The 21,546-nt window shown below is 53.7% G+C and overlaps 1 protein-coding gene across 1 annotated transcript in view; it reads left to right on the top strand.

Moving 5' to 3' along the window:
• The window catches only part of NTN1 (netrin 1), a 97,935-nt gene that overhangs the window by 69,272 nt on the left and 7,117 nt on the right, over positions 1–21,546 (top strand). The window contains exons 4-5 of the mRNA XM_065852675.2: positions 1,022–1,075; positions 15,759–15,833. Coding sequence (XP_065708747.1) covers positions 1,022–1,075; positions 15,759–15,833 — 129 coding nt within the window. The remainder of the gene's footprint in view (positions 1–1,021; positions 1,076–15,758; positions 15,834–21,546) is intronic.

Below are 21,546 nucleotides of genomic sequence, written 5' to 3'. Positions count from 1 at the left end.
TGCAATGCAGACAGACCCCAGCAAACCCTGCCTCCGCGGCCAGGTGGGTTCCTGAGAGCAAAAGCAGAAGGAGGCAGACGCTGATCCCCAGCTCATGCCTAAATTCCACTTTCAAAACGGGCTTGTAGAGTGTTCCCCCACCAGGATTCGCAGGGACGCACAAAAATGGCAGCACTGTACCCTAAATGTGCAAAAGATGTTAGTAATGAGAGCTGCAGATGTGCACTGGGGAAAAGAGATCATCTTGCCAAAGTTGTGACCATAAAATGTCCTTCATCTGCTGTCCACCCTTTTTAACATCAACAAACACAGTCAGACTTGGGCATGAAGAACCAGAACATGATGTGGTTTCAGCTATGCAAAGCCAGCCCCAAATCAAAACCAGGGACTGTTGCATTGGCACCAGATATATTTGTGTTTCCTTGCAACGTGTGACAAAACACTTGCATCCCGGCAGATAGAGGCAACACTTTGCCTGCATTCTATCTGCCGCGAGAGGGGTGGTAGCGCTGCCTCAGAGCTGGATGGAGACAGCAGCTGGAAGGGACAGCGCAGGGACAGGGAGGGGCAGTGATGTTCCCGTTGCTGGTCACACCACCCTGTGCACCCACCAGCCCTGCAAGAGCATCCCTCACCCTGGGGTGCAAACAAGAACCCAGCAGCTGCAGCAGGTGGTGGCTGGGCACCATGAGCATTTGTGGCTGGGACGCTATATTAATTATCTGGCTGTCTGTATATTGTTTTTATTTTTAGCCACCAGCTCAAATTTTTGGTTTAAAACCCCTTTCCCACACCCTCCTGGGGGGCCCAGTTCCCCAGGGGGTCTGGTCCTGGTGTGCCAGTTTCTGAGGCTCTCGCAGGGCTCCTTGCTGGAGGACAATAGTTGGGAAACATCTCTTGCTGGTAGACGTGGTTTGGAAGGGAAAATGTGGTGTGTGCAGGGACCGGGCTCTTTGGGATCTGCAATAACACCTCCTTTTTTGTCTGCTCTCCTCTGTCTGCTTCTCGCCGTCCTGCACAGAGATCCCTGCCGCTCCCCCCACCACCGCCGCCAGCAGCACGGAGGAGCCTGCAGGTACGCTGTCTCTCTTAAAATCATCTTGATGGTAAATGTCTTTTGAGTAATTGTCTGCCTGAGATGAAGTTGCCTTAAATTAATACATCAATTCTGTTGTTTGCACTGGGACAAGCGGTTTGCTTTTCTGCCCAAAATGTCTGAGTGTTTGAAACAAGAGTGCTGCCTCCCAAGAGATCGGGGTTTCTGGGAGCACATGGGAGTGTAGACAAAATGCAAAAAGATTTTCCCAAAGGTGTTAAATCTATAAGCACACAGGCGATACCCAATATGGAAACAACACTTCATGGAAAAGAGGTAAGGACTCATTGCTAGTTGATTATTAAAGTTTAGCAGTTACCTTCTCAAGGGGTAACAGTTCTGCCAGGTTTTTCTGCTGGACAAGGACTGGAGAACCAAAAATCCTCCAAAAGCGAAAAAAACCCCTGAGTGTTTCTTACTGCTGCATATGAGCATTTCCTTTATTTGCCTAGACCTGTGTATTTCTTGTGCCAAGCAACCTTAGGTGCTGATGTGACCTTTGTACATTACAGTGACATGTCTCATGTCCCGCTTGTCCCCCAGCCTGCAGATTCCAGCGCTATTTGAACAGCACCGTGACTGTGAGGGACACAGGGTGTAAAGGCTGTTTATTTTTGCCTCACCAGTGTAGGAAGGTTCATAAATCAACGGTTTTGTACTAAAAGTGATGGGCGTCAACTTGAACTGAACTCTGAGCCAAGGCTCGCCCCGCGGCAGCACGTCTCACCCAGCTGTGTGCTCAGGAGCTCCCCAGGGTGGAAACCCAGCCAGCAAAGGGACTTCGGTCCCCTGTGTCCACGGAAGGTGAAGCCCAGTGTTTTCTGTGAGTCTGATTGAAAGGCCAAGTTTGGATGCCTGTAAACACAGCAGCAGCAACTCTTGTGTTTGAGTGTTTTTTCTTGAGCTGGTACGAGCAGGAAATATCTCACAGCCTCAGATTTCTGTCTAGTGCTTCGTGTGTGCTTCTTAAGGTGTCCCTGCTGATCTGCAGGGCTGACACCAAAAGCCTGCCCCAGCCAGCGTGCTTCCAGCTCAGGTGCCGGTCCTCAGCCCTTTTGCTGCTTGGCCTCATAAATTAGGTGCCAACATGAGATGTGAGGCTTGGCGAGTCCATTATAATGAAGTATTGGGAATAGAGACTGGCCCACCTAACATGAAGCTGAGCAGGGGCAGGTTGGGGGTGTTCAGCCTGGAGCAGAAAAGGCTCTTGGGAGACCTTATTGTGGCCTTTCAGTGGTTTTACCCTCCCCCAGGTGATAATAATCCTGAGCATTGCTTAAAAGCTCAACAGATGAAGTACCAGAATTCTCACTATTTAGCAGGGACTTGCAGACTAAATGTTCTGTCTCATGGCCTCGGAACACTGAGATTTTTATGCTCCACACCAAGATCCGTCTGTTCCTCCCCCCCGTAGCCTCCCAAACCCCTCTGTTCTCAGCCTGCAGCAGGAGTGGCAGAGCAGACCTCTCGCGCCACGATGCCACCGAGTTTGTCACAGGCTCTGCCAACAGATGTGGATGTTTGGCAGCTGAGGAGACGCAGACATGGCTTCTTGCAGCCTTTTCTGGAATGAGCTTGCTTCCTGAGATGAAACCCCATGTCTGGAGCTTCGTTCTCCCCGTGCTGGGGTCTCCATTGCACTGTTCCCAGGGCCCTCCAGCTTCTGCTGTCCCCTGCTCAGACCTGTCTGACCCCAAGGGAACCGGGGACGGTACCATCCCTTGGTGATGTGGTGTGGGGGCAGGTGTCAGCCCCTCTAGGGCTCAGGATCATGATTCTTCTCACTGTGATCTTTATTGGACTTTTAAAGCACCATTTTGCCCAGGGAGCTTGAACACCCCATATTTCATCCCTTTCCTTTGGTGGGGAGCATCAGAAAGTCCTGGGTCTTGAAGCTGGTCAGCTCCCACCACCACCCTGAAACATCCTGCTGAAACTCATGGTGTTTTCTTGGCAAACCCTTAAAATCAGCATGTCTGCAAGCCAGAGCTCCCATGATATGGGAGAAAAAGAGTTATAGAGACGGAGAAAGAAATTAATGAGAGGCTTTGGGTGCAGCCAGTTCTGGGAGAAATGCTGCTTAATTTCCTTTGCTCGTAACTGTGCAGGACAGAAAGCACCTTCCTCACCCAGAGCATCCCCACCACTCTGAGTCAGCGAGGGGTGAATTTCAAAAGAGCACGGGCCAAAGCTGGCCTGGGTCCAGGGGGTGAAACAACGTCCACTTTGGCATGGGGGTTCCTGCCTGGCTCTGCTTAGCTCTCTGAGGTCTGAATCAATTTGGGGAAACTGTCCAAACCAGAATTGTTTAGATGAAATGCACTCATGCTCTCCATGCCGGGAGACTGGAGGATGAGGAGGGGGTTCTTCTCATTTTTGTGGCCAAGCCAGGAAAGCTCTTGCTACCAGCCTGACCTTTTCTGGTCCCATTCAGAGATGCAGAAAGGGCCACAGTGAAAGGGAAAAAAAAACAACAGTGGAGGGAAAAGGTTGGCAAACCTGCCAGTCAGTCGTTGTCTTATCTGAATCAAATCCAGATTGGCTTGGAAATTATGATTTTAGGTGGATGATTTCAGCTAGTGGGCTTAAATAAAAACAGGTGATTGGATTGATGCAACTTTGCACGGTTTTCCCCTGGAAATCAGCCTCCGTGGTTTCAAAACCAGATCTGGGCTTTCCAAAAGTCATTTGGGCTCAAGGTGCTGCCTGGGACCTTTTGTTCTTGGCTGGTGAGGAAAAGGCTCGATATAAATGCAGAAAATTGAAAAAACGAAACAAACCAAACCAAACCACACTCTTAGTGATCCCCGGGGCTCCCTCAGATGTGGGTGGACCCGAAGCAGCTCGGCTGCAGGTTGCAGCTTCCCCGGAGCGCAGAGGTGGGTGCACACCAGGGGATGCGAGGCTGATTAATTACCTTCCAGAAGTGGCTCGGAGAAGGGAGATGGGCAGCCAGGTCTCTGCTCTGGAACAATCTTGAATGATCTCAAGGAAAAAGAAACAAACAAACAAACAAACCCAGAAAAAAAACAAATCCCATGAGCTGTCTGAGTCTTTCAAGACTGCTTCTGTGTTTCGCTTAAAAAAACACACATGAAGTTTATGGTTTCAGTCTGAGAAAACAGAAACTTTATAGGAAATTGTAGAAAATATTTACTTAGTTAGACAGAAGTAGAACTCCCCATCTGTCTTTTGATGCTGGGCGGCCCCAGTGCCATCACGGTGCTGAGCCCCCACCACTGTGCCACACATCGTCAGGAATGTTACAGGCTTGGGCTTTGGGCTGAGACCAAATTTTAGCCAGAATCCTCCACCAAAAGCCAGAAATGGGGAACAGCGGCCTCTCTGATGAGATAGCACTCCTGTTTCAGCATCGTTTGCTGGTAGTTAGAGTAGTCCTGGGTTTTTTTCCTTTTTTCCTTTTGTCTGAAGGTTGAAAGCTTTAATTCTTTCCTGGCCATGCCTGGATGATCGAGGTGACACAAGGCCACCCTCCATGAGCCTCCTGCTCCCAGGTGCACAGCATCTCCCTTGGGCAATCACAGGCAGAGCAGCAAGAACAGGGCTCACCCACCCCACAGAACGCAGCTTTCAGAGGGTGCGCCCAGGCTCACAGTTGTCTTCATAGATGGACGTGGAGGAGGAGACTCCCTCAGGTCTGCTGCCACCAGCACTGGCATCGCCCCAGCAAAACCTCGCCAGGTGCTGTTAGAAGATGCGTTAAATCTCTTGATCTCACTGCAGGTACAGGGGCTGTGATTGAATTTCATGGCTTAGGCAGCTGAGAGCCATCTCCTTATTTCTAGCCTCCTGGCCAGCTTGTATCGGTGCATCCCATGGGAACGTGGGCTTTTTGGCTCAACAGCTCCGCTCCCAAGCTGTGGACCACTGTCCCCCGCTGCTCACAGTCACATAAGCACTGTGATCATCACTGCAGCAACAGCTTCAAGGGAAAAGTGACATTAGGAAAGGATTAAATGTACCACAGCTCCTTTTAATGAGCTGCAGCAGCTGGAAACAAGGCGTCAACACCATGTGAGCCACCAGCTGCCTCCACAACATCTGCAAGGGGTGCGAGGCTTGCTCGGAAAAGGACACTGTGGGGACGGGCTGCTGGCATTGCACAGCACCTCTGGTTGGGAGGGGACATGGGGCCAGACCGCTGCTCCCCAACCCCTTCCCAAACGTTTATCCAAACGGCTGGACCGGCTCCAGCCCCACGTGAAGTTGGTGGCAAATCTCTTCCCCAGTGTTGTACCCACAGGGGCAAATGCAATGGGTGCTGTTGGCTTGGCCAGAGAGGACCTGGCTCATCCCTCTGTGCAAGAGCATGGGCATGAAGGACCTGGGGAGGTTCAGCCTGGAGAAAAGGAGGCTGAGGGGAGACCTAGTGCTTTCACATCTGGAGAGGATCAGCAGCGCAGGGGACCGGGATGTGCAGGAGCTGCCGGGCTGCAGGCACAGCCCATGCTGCTTGTCTTGGTGACAATGCTCCCAACCCAAGGATGGGGCATGGCCAGGGGAGGTCTTGCACTGGTAGAGAGAAAAATCACAGCTCTTTGCACCAAGGAAGCACTAACAGTGAACAAGAGCTCTGCAGAGGGCTGGGAGCATCCCACAGGCTGGGAATAAACGTCTGCAGAGCTGCCTGCAGTACAATCAGGAGGCGAAATTCTCATTTCAGTCACCCTGGTGTAAATTTGGGCTCAGTCTGGGGATCTCCAGCTTTGTACCCATCCCAATGAGGAATTAATTCAGCCCTGCATGGGTATTATCTCACTTGTCTCAGGCTGTAAGCAAGGTGATGGATGGACTGTGTGATTGATTGACTGATTGATCCAGTATCCACCTCCCTTCTGAAAAGAGGCTTCTCATGGTGATCTGCAGTGAATGGCTGTGAGCACAATAGGGTTGAGGGGCTTCCAGTGAGGAAACCTCTGGTCACTTCAAAATATTTCAGAAAGTCTGTGGAAAAAAACAAACCAAACCAAACCACACTACAAAACTTCTACCAAAATGCAGATAAGCTTCACATATCTACACATGCCTTCCTGCATCCCCACATCCCTGTATCCCTCCATCCCTGCATCCCCACATCCCTGCATCACCGCGTCCCTGCTTCCCTCCATCCCCACATCCCCAGCTCTTGGATGCTGCTACCTCGGGGACAGACCTTCTGTCACTGGAGGGACCTGGGTGCCCACAAGCCCCCATAGCCAAGCCACAAGCTCCAGAGCGAGGTCTTGCAAGCCCAACAACACTGTCAAACCCATCTACAAAAAAAAATAACAGCAGTGATTCTGAAGTGAAATGAACAGATTCCCTCTTCATCCTGCGACATTTCCAGATGCTGATTCCCCTGGGTGAAAGAAAACACTTGATCCCAGCACTGCTTCCCTGTTGCTGTGTTTCCCTGGGAGTGGAAGGTCTGATTTGCCCCAGCTCTGGTTCCGTGCTGCCCCCGTGTCCTGCGCAGCGCCTGCTCGGCTGCGGAGCTTCTGTCAGGCTGGGAATTTATATGGTGGCCAACGCTCCCGAAGACAGATGGTTTCCTATTAATGTATTTAATCATGTCGACTGCGGCTCTCAGCAGGGCTGGGTCCTGTCCCCAGACGTGCCGAGAGCGGCAGCGCTGGAGCCCATCAGTGCTGGGGACACGTTTGCAGCAGGGACGCGCTGGGTGGGGATGAAGCACTGTGGGGCTGGCACCCCACGTCCCCACATGTCCCCAGCTCAGCGCCGGGTTTGTTACTGCAGGGAGGGAGTAGGAAACGTGCTGCCAGCCCCAACTGTCACCAGGAAAGGGCCCAGGAGGGTGCGGAGGTGGATAAGCCATAAAGCTCCCATGTTTGTGCAGTATTTTCCAGTGGGTTGGTGCCTGGCACAGCTGGGTTGTCCCCACTGTGTCACTGGTAGCCGTAGCCTGCCTGCTTACTCTCTCTATATCCAGGAAAAATTAAGATGATCATGAGGCCACAGTTGCTATGGGACCCCATGTCCTGAAACACCAAAAAGTACATGGGACCATTCCCTTCCATCAGTGTTCAGCCTGGAGAACAGGAGCTGAGGGGAGACCTTCTGATCTCTGAACTGTCTGAAAGGAGCTTGGAGCCAGGGGGGTCGGGCTCTGCTCCCCAGGAACAAGCGCCAGGAGCAGAGGAAACGGCCTCAAGTTGCGCCAGGAGAGGTTGAGGTTGGATGTGGGGAACAATTTCTTCCCCAAAGGGCTGTGGGGCATTGGAACAGGCTGCCCAGGGCAGTGCTGGTGTCACCATCCCTGGAGGGATGGACAGACGGACATGAGGTTCTCAGGACATGGGGCAGTGCCAGGGTTGGGTTAACAGTTGGACTTGACGATCTTGAGGGTCTTTTCCAACCAAAATGATCCTGTCATCCCCAAACGGGCAGCAGGCAGCTAGAGAAGCCAGGAGCACACTCACCGTGACCCACAGTGGGGCTCAGGTGATGCCAGGGGGTAGTTCCCCCTCTGGCTGCAGCACCCAGGGGTCCCAGGGCTGGACTGAGGAGTCAGGGCTATGCGTGTACCCCAGCAGCACCCCAACCATCTGGATCCAGCTGCCGGGATGCAGCATCGGGCCATGGCCTGAAACAGGGCGGCCCTGGCTTCATTCTGTGGGGTGCTGGGTGTCCCACCGGGGGGTTTGGTACCAGATGCCCCCCTCCAAGCCAGGCTGGATGCTGCAGGGGTGGCAAAGGAGCTGTGAGCTCCTGCGAAGCACCCACCGCAGCTTTCAACCCACTCCAGGCGAGAGACTTTAATCTAATTACATGCTTTATTTGCGCCAATTTGTTTTTCAATCAATCTTGTTCAGGCAGAAGAAAGGAGGCTGCTGTGGGCTCATTTGCACCTTCTTGTTCCAAGGGAGAGGTTAATGGCAGTTATGGTGGCTGGAGATGCTCGTGGGGCTGCAGACCCGGTTTCCCCTTTGCTGGGGGTGCCTGGCCCAGAGCTCGGGCACGTATCAATCATCTTTTCCCCTGGCACCACGCAACAAGTCCCCGATTCAGGCACAAAGCAGCCTGAGGATGTCTTTGAAATACGCTGTTTTGTGAGGATTCTTTGCAGCCAGCAACGTGCCGGTGGCCCAGACCATGGTGTGCAACTCGGGGTGCAGGCAGGGGCCGGGATACTCTTGCCAGGTGGTCCCAAGGAGTTCTGGCACTGTCCTGCAGAAAAGATTTTTCTGTATCTCTTGCCAGGGGTTTCAATAGGGTCCCAGGGAAATGGTAGGGTCTACAGAGCACCAAAACCAAACAAAGTGACACAAAGGATGAAATGCGATCCATCACTGCCCAACACCGGGACAGGAGTTGGTGACCCTGTGCCAGGGCTGGCCTGAGCAGTTATGGCAGGGATACCTTTGGCTCGTGGACATCTGGACATTTCCCCAGATGACCACGAAATCCTGTTTGGTTTCCCACAGCACTGAAGCTGCCCCTTGCTTCCATCCCAAAGAATGAGTTGAACGTCTCCTCCATCAGTCTCAGAGAATGACTGTTAAGAGCATGGCTTCCAGCTGCCCTTGGGGCGTTCTGAGATGTCTCATAGAAATGTGTTGGTGCCCAGTCTGGGCACATCAAGCACCCAGCAGAGCCCGTGCTCAACCACAGAGCAGACACACAATGTTTCTGCCCCTGCCATCGCCAAAACTGGCTGCCCACCCCACACACCCCTTCTGCTCCATGTGCTTTTCCCCCATGTTCCCAACCACGAGTTGAAGACATCGGGTTGGAGATTTATTTCCAGAGTCTGGAGGAGCACTCAGTCCCGTGGGGACGGGGCAGCACGCAGCTCTGCAGACCCATGGAGGCTGTTGTGCACGCTGTCCTGTACATCCCACGGGCCTACAGGCTGCAGCAGTTCTTTGGAGCACCTGGAACAGTTCTGTGGTTGTTGGAGGGAACTGGGGAACATCTCGATGCAGAGAGCATCCGCAGCAGGGCTTTGGTTGAGGGCACTGTTGGCTCAGCTGGGGGGTCTGGGCACGGATCGCAGCTGAGAGCTGGGGTTCCCTGACTCCCGGTGAAGGGACCCACTTGGGTCCATCTTCAGCATCGCTGTGACACCAGAGCTCACAACAACGCAGCAGTGAGACATTCACTTTCCTCCCTGTGGGCACTCATGCATTTTTTGCAGCCCCAAGCCAAAAGTCACATCCCTCAGGTGCGGACAGAGCCCTCCCTGCAGCTTCAGGAGCTGTTAAAGAGCCAGGAGCAGCAGCAATGCCAGTCCTGGAGCACAGGTCTGGAGATGCCTGCAGAGGAGAGACTCAGCTGTTCTGCACTGGAGCTGGCATTTGCAAGCACAGATTTGCCCCGAGCCGGTGGGGACATGGATAGCATCACAGAATCATAGAATCACTTTGGTTGGAAGGGACCCTTAAGATCGCTGAGTCCACTAACCCCTGTCCCTAAGAACCTCCTCTCTGCATCTTTTAAACCCCGCCAGGGCTGGTGACTCCAGCACTGCCCTGAGCAGCCTGTTCCAATGCCCCACAGCCCTTTCTGTGAAGTTTTTCCTAATATTCAATCTAAACCTCCCCTGGTGCTGCCGTGTCCCTCCTATGGTCACCGCTCACTCCCAACACCCCACTGCAAGGGGCAACTCGTGCTCTGGCTCATGCAGGGATGCTGCAGCCCACAGGCAGCCATGACAGGGAATTTCTGTCCGACGATGCTGTGGAGGAAGGGGAAAAGGAAAGAAGGTGAAAACTGTTCATTGCCATAGTCTCCTCCTTGCATGGAGGCAAACCACAGCAGCTCCTTCGATCTGAACTGGCCAGCTCCGGGGTTGGCTGGGATCCCAAGCAGACCCCAACTCTCATTTTCTCAGTCCCGCTCTCTCCAGCAATGGGCTCACAGATTGAGGATTTGTTGGACCTACACCTTCATTTTGCAGCTCGTTTTGGTCACACATCTCACTCAGTGCAAAAGGGAAATGGGGACACCCTGGCCCCCACCCGCAGAGCCCCTTGGTAGCACAGAGAGAAATCAGGCAAGAACCCTTCACCCCGAAATGCTGAGGTCAGGCTGTCAAGGCTGGGTCTCCCCTTCTAAGCCACGACACCTCCGCTTTGGATCTCAGCCCACAGAGGTATTTAGAGCCCTACCTGGGGGAAATCAATAGGAATTTAGCTGCATAAATTGGGATTAGAAATCTGAATCCCCATGAGGATCTAAGCCTTATATCTGCATTTCCAGTTAGGTACCCAGGCCAAGAAATGTGGCTTTAATCGTTCTATCATGTCAGAATCAAGGGGCCTTTAATTTCCGTTACTGACATGTGGCTTTCGCAGAGGCTTAAAGCTCATTTCAGAACTGCAAGCGCAGCAAGACGTGGTCTCGCAAAGCGTCTTGTTGGGAATGGCACTGCGAGCGCTGGCACCTCCATCTGCGCAGCCCCAAAAGCATCGGCACCCCGACAGGAGTGGGGTGCATCAGCAAAACACGGGGTGATGGGGCGCCGGCTTCTCGCAGCTTTCAGTCTTACGCTAGCAGCCCTGCTCAAATAACCCCCCAAAATGAAGAAATATATTTAAAAAAAAAAAAAAGCAACTTCTGAAAAAAAAATAAGCAAAACAAAACAAAGAAGGTGTTTAGCTGTGAAAACTCTCTGCTCACCCAGAGAATTAGTTATATCAAGGGGATGGGCTGAGCTGCAAAGCTGCTGAATGCGATGCTGACACATTTTACTAAGCTGCGATGGACACGAAACAGCCGCCCGCCACCTGCTCCCAGCCCTTTGTGAACAAGAAGCCCCGACCGCCTCTTCCCACATCCCCTCCCACTCCGTTTATCTGGGAAACGCTGAAATGTTGTGTTCTCCTGCAGGGGAGCTGTCGGAGGCTCCCAGCCCTGGGGACCTGGCGAGGAGGTGCAGGATGTCCCCTTATGTCCCCTTTGCAGGTCACAGCGCATTAGGACGTGGTGGTGGAAAAAAAAAGCACGCGAGTCTGGTTGTGCTTTGGGTTTGCATCTCTGAAATGGGGATTTGCACTGAAATATTTGTGCAGCTGAGCAAACTCAGGGAGGAAAGTGCTGGGAGCTGCAGGAGGAGGGTGTTTGGATATCACCACTTGATTTCTCACTCACCATGGTGCTGTAGGTGTGTTTGGGTCCTTCAGGAGGGGATGACCAAGCCAGACACAGGCTGGGGGTACTGGGAGAGGTTTTGGGGTCTGTTGAGGGCAGGTGAGCCCTGTCTGGGGCCAGGCAGGCTGACAGGACAGGTCTACCCTGGAGGAGGAGCCGGGAGAGACAGCACCAGGACCAATCCTTGTCCTGCACCCCGTGCACAGGGGACATCTGTGCACAGTGTGATGGAGCTGAAAGCGGGGGCTGAGCCCAACCAACAGTTCTGTGGGGAAAAGACCAGTGGTGTCCACACCATCACACCGGGATAGATGGGACCTGGACACCACCCCACACCGCAGGTACCAGATTGTTCTCCATCTCAAGGGGGGCTTCACTTCTGGTCTTTTGGTTTGACTCTGGCATCACCTTCCAAGGGCCGGTGACTCCAGGCTGATCCCCTGCAGCCTCACAGAGATGGATGAGAGGGTCCTGCAGGACAGGGAGATGCTCGTGCAGCCAGGATGAGCACATGTGTCCTGGGACTCGGAAGGCTTGTACTAGAAGAATGTGGGGACAAATTCTGCAAGAGTCACGCATCACATGCGTATCTCCTGTCCATGGGCTCAAGTCAATGAAACCGCATTTAAAGTGCTCCAGGCTCCAAATGAATCCTCTTCTTCCATCTCAGTCTGTGTTTCCTTCCTCCCATCCCTTCCCCAGCCTTTGAGCTTGGCTCTGCTGTTACCATCCCACAGGGGACTGGGCAGCCCAGCAAAGCTTACCCGAGAGCCTAAACTGTTGAATTGTCACTTGATGGGCAAGACCAGGGTATTTGCTTGGCATTAGGGAGCATTGAAATAATGCCCTGTAGTAGCCCTTCTATGCACTTTCGCTGAGCAAGCAGTGATCTTACAACACCCCCCCCACATGCACAGCTCTGCTCACCAGCAAACATGAACTCAAGGCTTTGGTCTAGGAAATTTAATTTGCCCTCACAAAGAAGCCCTGGGGGACCCCCAAGTCACCCAGGAGGCAGGAGAGCTCTCCACATAGGAAACAAAGGAAACAAACTGGGGGCAAATCCCCCACCCATATGGATTGCGCTGGCGTCGGGTGATTTACACTGATTTACACCAGCTGGCTCTGGCCACACCAAGTTCAATTTAAACCAGCTGAGTCTCTGGCACAACCCATGGGCTTGGGAGGAAAAGAAAGATAAAGGGAAGGCAGAGAGGGGTGTGTAAGTAAAACCAGGTTTAGACCTGGGCTGTAGTTGTGTGTCTTGAGCTACACACCTGGTTTCAGGTTTGTAGCCAGGGAGCAAGCAGAGGCTGTGGGAATGGGGTGCTGTCCTGTAGCCCTTGGGGTGCAGATGGATGATGCCCCATCATCTCACAGCCTCCCTGACTGGGAAGTAATGTTGGGATGGGTTTCTGGCAGGTCTGTAATCTCAGGCAGGCTGGAAATACTGTGGCAGGAGCACAGGGATTAAGAAAGCTCAGATATGGCCAGGGAGGTTTCCATGGGGAGAGGTTGCTGAGGAGACTTGGGGTTGTTCTTGTGAGTGGTCTGAAGTCCAGAGTGATGGTTTCTATCTGACTGCTGTTTTGTGGGGTTAGAGAAGGATTTGTTCTTGGTGGGCTCTGACAGCTTGGCTGATGGAGACCATCTTGCAGGTCCCAGGGCTGACCCATGGAGCATGCAGGTGGGAGCTGCTTCCCACCCCTGCCTGTCACTAGTGCTCAGAGCCAGCTGCTCACCAGCATCTATCTGACTTGGATTTGTCCAGGGGAGGAGAAATCCGCAGTCGGAGCTCCCAAGCGTTGCCCCTGCTCAGTCGCTTGATCCCTGGCTGTACTGGGATCAACCTCTTCTGCAGAGGGGATGAGACGCAACAGCAGTGATAAATACCTAGAATGCTCTGGGATTTCATGCCAGAGGAGAACCAGCATCACGATTGCCATAGCTCTGTTAGTGTCCTGAAAACACCAGCAATCTGCAGTTGGGCAGAATCATGCTGCTTAAGCAGCCTGATGGCTTGTCTACCATCGGTCCCTGCTTCCCCCAAGCAGGTGAGGAGAAGCCTCCCCAGACTGTTATGTTGCCATACACACACATTTATTTCTCTTATAGATTATTTCTTCTGTGTTGATGGCTGGGAACATCTTACCAGTGAGCTTCTGTTCCCTGGGTTTGGTGACACCAAGCAGGACTGTCCCACTGCACGGTGGCATCTCACTACGTAGGCATGGCTGGAGCTTTGCTAGTGGATCTCTCTCCCCTGAACTATGGCTTTCATGGAATATTCATTCCTTTCTAGTGCACTTATGCTGTTTTTTGACAGCGTTGTCGTGTTCAGGGTCACATTAGATGAGGAAAGCCAAGAGGATGCATCAGCTGCTGGAACCCCTTGGCCATGGGCTCAACTGCTGGGTTTCCAAGGGCCCTGGGCAGTCAGAGCTGGGCAGGGATCTTGGTCATGCATCTTGGAGGAGGAAGGTGCCCCACTTCATATCACAGTTTCCACTTTTGGCCCTGGCTAGGTCATGCTGAAACAGTGTGAAGATGTGTTACTGGGGTGGTCTGCTGAGGAACAGGAGCAGCAAAAGGGCAGGAGGATGGTGCTGAGATGAGGTGACTCTGCCTGGCTGTGGTGAGAGGGGCTGGGACATACATGGACCAGAGTTGTTGGTGCTGTGTGATGGGATGTGTGGGTGTTAAGCTCTCTGGGTTTCCTTCTCTTGTTTGGTTCCCTGCCTGAGCCGAAACAGAAGCTGCTGTTTGGCTCTGCTGCCAACAGAGGGTTGGGTTTGGGTCCATGAGACCTCCTGAAGCATCTGCTTCCCCGCCGAGGAAGCACCCTATGTTTCTGAACCCCCTCCCAGCCCAGGAACACCTGCAGCACTGAGGCTGATGGGCTGAGAAGGCACAGAGCAACTGGTGCAGCATTTCTGGAGACCTCGGTGCCCTCCTTGCCTGCGCTGGCTTAGAGCATCTGCTGCTGGAGACCATCCTCCACCAGGGCCTGCTCCCAAAGCTGGCCTCACACAACAGTCCCTGTGTACGCAGCAGAGCTATGGCTGGGAAATGCTATAGCTATGCAGCCATGTCCCAGCTATGTGCCTCAGTTTCCCATGTGTGAGCTTCTCCAGGACAGAAGTTTCTTGTGTGTTCCTGCCGTCCATAAGAAATGGACCTGGAGCCCTGCTGAGGCTGCAGCACATACCACCCAGGTGCGTGACACAACTGTGCTCAGGGGGATGCTGCACAGCTTCTCACACGAGGTTTCAGGTCATGGTCCACTGGAGAGCGTGTACAGGAGTTTGGGGTATTGCATGGGTGGTTCTGCTCTGGCACTGCCAGCCTGGCCTGGGGCAGGACACAGGCACCCTGTGTCCCCTGGCCGTGGGTACCAGCAGAATCCCCTGTCTGTCTCATGGAGCCGTGGGGCCTGGCTGGGGCATTTCAGCAGGTTTTCACACCTGGTCTCCAGTGGTGGCTTTGGAGGAATGCTGAGCAGTTGGTAGAGGTGCCAAGGCCCAAGAACTGTCACTGTACCATGGCCAGACATGTCGCATTTTCCCCTGAATGTGGGATTTCCATGGTGCTGGGTGCTTCTTTCTAGCATGGGCATGGGCAGCATGTCCATGAGCCAGTCCTGATGCTGGTGTGGAGTGGCACATCTCCATCCACCGTGCCATTGCCTGGCCCCGGTGACGCTGCGATGTTCCCGGTAGCAGGTCGAGGGTACTGACCGCACGATGCTGTCCAGCCGCATCCCGCATGGGAGCGGCATCCCCGGGGCAGGGCTCAGCATCATCCCCACAGCTGCTGGGACCATGGCCCAGCTCCAGCCCTGCCAGCCCCGGCGATGCTGCCAGTTTGCCACGCCGGTGCTGCCAGTTTGCCGTGCCAGCGCTCCCGCCTGCCCGCCGCATCGGCCGCTGCGCTGCCCGAGCAAAGCCAGCGTGTCCCAGCAGTAGGGGCCCATTAGAACTGCAGTGTTCCTACTGGGGGTATTTTATTTGCACACTTCAGTAGAGTGGACACCAAAAGGCTTTGCTAATGCTTCATGGGCTGCTAATTTCCTCTCTGACCTGCATTGTCGGAGGGTGACCCCAGCCCGAATCTCTCGGCAATGAATGCCAAAGGCTGACACCAGCCCGGGTTAGGGGTGACAATGGGGCCTCTGTGGGCTCCGGGCAGGCTCCAGTTGGGAGCTGGAGAACAGGGGGAATCTGTGTGGCTCTCAAAAGCTCTGGGTGGCACAATAAGGGAGGCCCAGGGGTCTCCCAGGAAGACAGAGGCGGCCGGGGGAAGCCGGGCTGGGGGAGGCGGCGGGAGGATGGTTTCCTTTGTGAAAAGCTTTCTTTAGAAAGGAAGGTTTTTCTGAATGCCCCCTTAGACGACCCAATCGGGGCCTGGCAGATGGATATCACAGGCAAGCTGCTTATTCATGGCAGGCTGCAGCTTTGAGCTGTCCCCTCCCTTCCCCCAGCCTTTTATTCATTTTAAGGCTAATTTGTTTTGTTAATGTTTTCTTGCCCTCCCCCTCTCTCCTGTGCAGATTGTGACTCATACTGCAAAGCCTCCAAGGGGAAACTGAAGATCAACATGAAGAAGTACTGTAAGAAAGACTACGGTGAGTTGCCCAGGGACGAGCGGTGGCAAGGGGATGCAGAGCAGGACCATCTCCCTCCCGGGTGTCCCCAAGGCCACCCAGCCCAGGGACAGGTTGCTGGCTGGGTCTCAGCCGTGCCCAGCTTTGCTCCGTGGCCGCTGCTAGTGCTGGGCTGTGCACTGGGAAATTTGGGGTGTAGCTTTTTAGGTGTGGAAAGAAATCCCTGGTGGGCTGATGCTTGGCAGAGCAGCAATGCAACGTGTTGCTTGGAAAATTGGTCCCCTTGCAGATGCTGAGACAACCCCCAAATCAGAGACCATAGAGTTTTCATCCCCAGGTGTCTTCTGCGTTACAATGACACCATGTCCTGCCTCTTCTCACTGTGCAGTGGGTGCGTGCAGTGGCTTTTAAAAATGGTGCTTTGCTGTGGGGACAAGCAGCAGGTGATGAATCCATTCCTGGGCAAGTTCAGAAGGTGATGCAGCCCTGGGACGAGCCAGGGAAGCTGTGGGATCCCTGTCCTTGCCGGTACTCAAGGTCCTGAGCATGCTCCCACAGCTCCAGCTCAGAGCAGTGTCTTGGAGCTGGCGCATCCTGAGCTCCCACCCCAGCTCTCTGCTCCTGCTGTTATTTTTCACATGGGTCCGTTCCCAACGTGGTCACCTGTGGGTCCATGGAGAAGGTGCTTGGGAGTGTTTAGAAATGCTGCTAAACACATGTAGGGGCTGAAAATTATATCACACACCCCCCTCCAGACTGTAGGCAGGGGCAGCAAAGTATCTACAGGAGGGACTGAACATGAGCCTTTGAGTTTGAGCCAGGGTTGGGGAGTGGGTTGGGTGTGAGTGAGCCTGGCTTAGGGCTGAGTCTGTTTTAGGGCTGAGCCTTCAACATGTGAAAAACCAGGGAACTGTGAGTTGCTGTGAGGCAGGATTTAGTATCTGCCAGGGCTCTGATTGCCACAGGGTCTGCCAGCCCTTCCCCTCCACAGTAGAGGGATACATAAATATATAGATATGTGTATGCATGCATATATATGTGTGTATGTGTATATAATATAGATGTATTCACCAAATTACCAAGGAAAATAACAAACATCCCATTCACATCAAAGCATCCAGAGGTGGAGATACCTCCTCCCTCCTCCAAACACACTCCCAGCAGCAGCTCAGCATGTATGGGAAGTGTTTGCAAGAGCAGAACGAATTCCCATTTAACAACCCTTCCCCGGACAAGGCTCTTCCCAGCGGGGCCGTCGGAGGGATGCTCCGGGCTGCCTTTGTGCTCCGGCACCTCCCCGTGAGCCTGGGCGAGGAGGAAGGAGCTCAGAGGCAAATGTTTTATTTGCATTCCCATTTATTCTTCCATTACCCACGTGGCAAAATGGTTGTGGAGACCATCCCTCAGCATGGATGAGCTGCCAAGGCTGGGGGTACGCTCGTGGTCCCCATCCAGTGGGGCTGCACTGAGATCTGGCCAAGCTCAGATGAGCTGCTGGAGGATCATCAGACATCAGGAAGGTCAAAAAAATGCCTTTTCCCTTAGTGAAAAGGATTTAATTGCACATGAGAATGTGAAGCCATTTGGTTTCTAGAGGGTGGATTCTCTGCTGGCTAATAAGGTGCAAACATGTTCCCTGCATGTGTATCCCTGCATTTTCCCACCTGGCTTCTCCAGCATCTCCTAAGGGTTGAGCATAGGCTGGAGCGTTTGCTTTCTGAAGATGGGGGAAAGCAGCCACTTGATTGCAGGAAAAATTATGTGTCATGATCCAAATTGGCCCTGGGAGTTCAAAGGATGGTAGGGAGGAAACAAAGGCACGTGCATCCCCCTTGAATCAGCATTATCTTTCCATGTGGCTCTCAGGGTGAGGGTTACCATGTTTTGATGGCAGCAACACTTGGGTCTTGTTCAAGGGGTGGCCCCAGCATGGTTTCACTCTTCAGCTTATCCAGTCTCACCAGGGAGATGTTTTTTGGCCGTCCAGATGAAAACTTGTGCTTGTTTGGGGTTTTATTGAGGCTGCAATGTGGGTTCGTGGGCTTCAGCAGACCTTGGGGAGATGCAGGCGGCTCAAGAGCTCTCTGGGACAGGAGATACCCTGGAGCAATGAATGGGGGGGGCTGCAGGGAGCTTTTCTCATCTCTTTTATCATGCAGCATCACTTCAGCAAAGCCCAAGCGAGCCAAAGCCGTTTGCTGGGGCTGGTTTGGGGTGAGTGGTTGTCCCAGCGCGGGAACTGGGGTGCTCCCACCCAAACCCCTGGCCCTGGGGTTCCCCAACCAGCCCCATGGATGCAGCAGATTTGCCTTTTGAGGAGCAAACAAGCCCAGCGAGGCCGCGGGGTGAGCGGTGGTGTGGCTGTGCCGGGGCAGCCGGGGCTTTCGGCAGGGCCAGGGAGGGGAAAAAAGGGTTGAGGGATAATAAAGACTTTGGGACTGACACCCCAGCAGGAAGCCAATTAGGAGGCTCTTTTCCTCACCACTATGCTGGCATCGCTGGGCTGAATGTCCTAAAAGGCCTTAATTAGCTTGAGCAGAGTTACTTCTCCTGGGCTCAATTGGGAACCGATCATCCGCCCGCACGCCTCAATGGAGCTTTGTAGCTCCCCGCTTCATTCAGCCATTCAAAGGAGATATTTTCCCTTATTTATTTTTATCTATTTGTTTTTGTTGGGTTTATATTTGTGTGTGTGTGTGATGTAGTGGGGTTTTTTTGTTTGTTTTTGGTGGGGTTTTTTTGTTGGTTGGTTTGGTTTTTGGTTTTGTGGGGGCTTTTTGTTTGTTTGTTGGTGGTTTTTTTTCCTAAATTTTAAATTGGGTTGTTTTTGCAAGACGGGTTTTGCTGCACATATTTGGAGCTACACGGGGCATAGGGAGGGCAGGCTGGGGGTTCGGGGTGGGGGAGCCAGGCAAGAACAGACACAGAAAAGCTTTTCCTGGCTTTATTTTGTCTGCCTGGGGGAGTGCAAGGGGTCGCTTGGCTCCCAGAAAAGCAGGGGCAGAGGCAGGGGGTTTGCTGCATTTGGGGCAGTTAAATTTACCCCAGGGAAGCAGGTGGGAGCCCTGGGGATGGAGATTCCCCCATAGCCCTAAAGGAATGGGGATTATTCTATTAGAGCAGGTGATGCTGGCCCAGGGGATGTGGGAGCATCCGTCACTCGGGTGCTGCTGTTTCAGCCCCACTTTTGGGCTTTGCCCAGTGCCTGTGGTGTGTGTGGTCTGTGTGAGCGGGATGAGCAGCTGCGGGAACAGAGCATGAAGCTTTTTAACCTCCATTTTGCCCCAAAACCTGAGCTCCTCACACTGCAACAGGGCCCAATCCTGCACAGGTGATGCTGGAGTGTTTTGCTGGGTTCCAGCATCGCAGCTGCTGTCCCTGCGCCGTCCCCATGTCCCCAGCGCAGCATCAGGAAAGGGATGGGGGTGAGGAGCGGGATCCTCGTCTGAAAGGTGAGATCATCTGCGAAGACTTCACTTAGTCACCCTTTTGTTGAGAGGAGCTTGGCAGGGGCTGGTGGAAAAAAGTAAAACATGTTTTCAAAAGGCATCTTGAAAAGAGAGAAGAGGGAAGAAAAAACCCTGAATCCACAGAAAACACCCCAGGGGATGGAGACACACGGACCCGGCTCATCCCCGGCTCATCCCCGGCTCATCCCCGGCTCATCCCCGGCTCATCCCCAGCTCGCAGCCCCTGCCGCTGCCCGGGAGGTGCGGAAATCCCGCTCCCGGAGCAGGGAAGTGCTGAGCAATCCCTCCCCAAAACTGCGTCCCCGGGGAGGGAGGGGGGCAGCAAGGGGTCCCACCCAGGCCGGCTGGGATTTGGGGTTGTAAATCTCCGATATTAAACCAGTAGGAAATTGGCAACTGGAGGCAGGCAAAGCCGCTGCCAAATAAATTAAAGATTTAAAAAAAAAAAAAAGAGGAAAAAAATTCCCAGTTTAACCCTTTACTCCAGCAAGGAGCCAGCCATTCCCAAACCCAAGTGGTGTCGGGGTCACCTTTGCCGCTGGCTGGAGTCAAATCCACACGGGCTCTCCTTGGCTTGTGCAGCAAAAAGGGACCCGAGCCCTTGGGAAGCCCCAGCTTAGCTCAGGATGGCTGTGTCCGCATTGCCCCGAGCACCTGGCCCCATCTGCCCCTGTCAAAGACCCTCTTGTCCCCGCAGCAAGCTGCTCTGCTCCCGCTGCCACCCCTGTGGGGTCTGTCCCCAGGGTCAGCGCAGGGATGTTCCCCATTGCTGGAAGCCCCACGAAGCTCCAGCTCCCAGGGTCAGGTTAGTGCACAGGATGCACAGTTTTTGTCCATGCAGCCCAGTCCTAGGTCAGCTTTGGCAGGAGAAACTTTGAAATCAGGAGATTTATCACAAACCTCAAAAGTATTTGACTCTCTTCATGGCGATCTCATGATTTTTGAGCCCCTGACTCATGGTCTCTGAATGCTGCGAGGCGCTGCTTTTAGTTAAACCTTTACACGGCTGCCCTCAAACATGTTGTTTTGAGGTTTTGGGGTTGGTTTTTGTTTTTATTAACATCAAATCATCCACTCCTCTGCTTCCATCTGTGACATCGAGCCTTCAGGTCTTTCTTGTGGCTGGAGGCTCCCAGCTGAGCCTCAAGGAGCCGGGCAGCATCCCTGGCCCAGAGCTGAGCGCCGGGGGACGCAGGAGGGCACCAGGGACCCCCCGTCCCCTCCTGGGGAGCACTCATCTGCCTTCTTCGTAGGAAGCAGCATAATGTGGGGAGACACTTGAATGCATCAGCTTGGTTGCTGTGAATTGTAAGGCACCATTTGGGTGAGATCTGGGCTTCAGCAGCTTCGGTGTTGGGTGGGATGTGGTTGATGGGGCAGCCCTACGCTCTCACCAAGATTAAGTATCTTCCTGTCACCCTTCGAGCCCCCATCCCCAATTTTCCATACCTGTTCAGATGACTGGGGCTTTTGGGGAGCAGAGCAGGGTGTAGAATAGCAAACCTGGAGAAAAATCCCTGATGCCAGCCCCAGATTACCTGCAGGGCTCAGCTTCCCACTGCTTGCAAAGCACGAGGAATCCTGGGGTGTGTTTTGGGCCCCTCACACCAAGAAAGGCCTTGAGGTGCTGGAGCGAGTGGAGAGAAGGGAACGGAGCTGGTGAGGGGCTGGAGCACAAGTGTGATGGGAGCAGCTAAGGGACCTGGGGGGTTCAGCTGGAGAACAGGAGCTGAGGGGAGACCTTCTGATCTCTGAACTGCCTGAAAGGAGCCTGGAGCCAGGGGGGGTTTGGGCTCTGCTCCCCAGGAACAAGCGATGGGACGAGAGGAAACGGCCTGAAGTTGCACCAGGGGAGGTTGAGGTTTGATCTGGGGAACAATTTCTTCCCCAAAGGGCTGTGGGGCATTGGAACAGGCTGCCCAGGGCAGTGCTGGAGTCACCGTCCCTGGAGGGTTGGACAGACGGACATGAGGTTCTCAGGGACATGGGGCAGTGCCAGGGGTGGGTTATGGTTGGACTGAATGATCTGGAGAGTCTCTTCCAACAAAATGATCCTGGGATCCTAGGATAACCATCACCCCCGTTGCAGCCTGTCATCTGGTTGCCCCACGGACACATCCTGGGATGCAGTGACAGGGACAGACCCGAGTCCCTCAGCCTGGGTGCTGGGGTGCTGTGGGTGCAGCAGCAAAACAGGAGCAGTTCAGCATGGCACAGGCGAAGCCGAGCTTTGCCCTAGGAAATGGCAGATGAAGGACAACATC

Source organism: Patagioenas fasciata, chromosome 18 (genome assembly GCF_037038585.1).
Source record: "Patagioenas fasciata isolate bPatFas1 chromosome 18, bPatFas1.hap1, whole genome shotgun sequence".
Taxonomy (NCBI): Eukaryota; Metazoa; Chordata; class Aves; order Columbiformes; family Columbidae; genus Patagioenas; species Patagioenas fasciata.
This window is presented reverse-complemented; position numbering and strand designations above follow the sequence as displayed.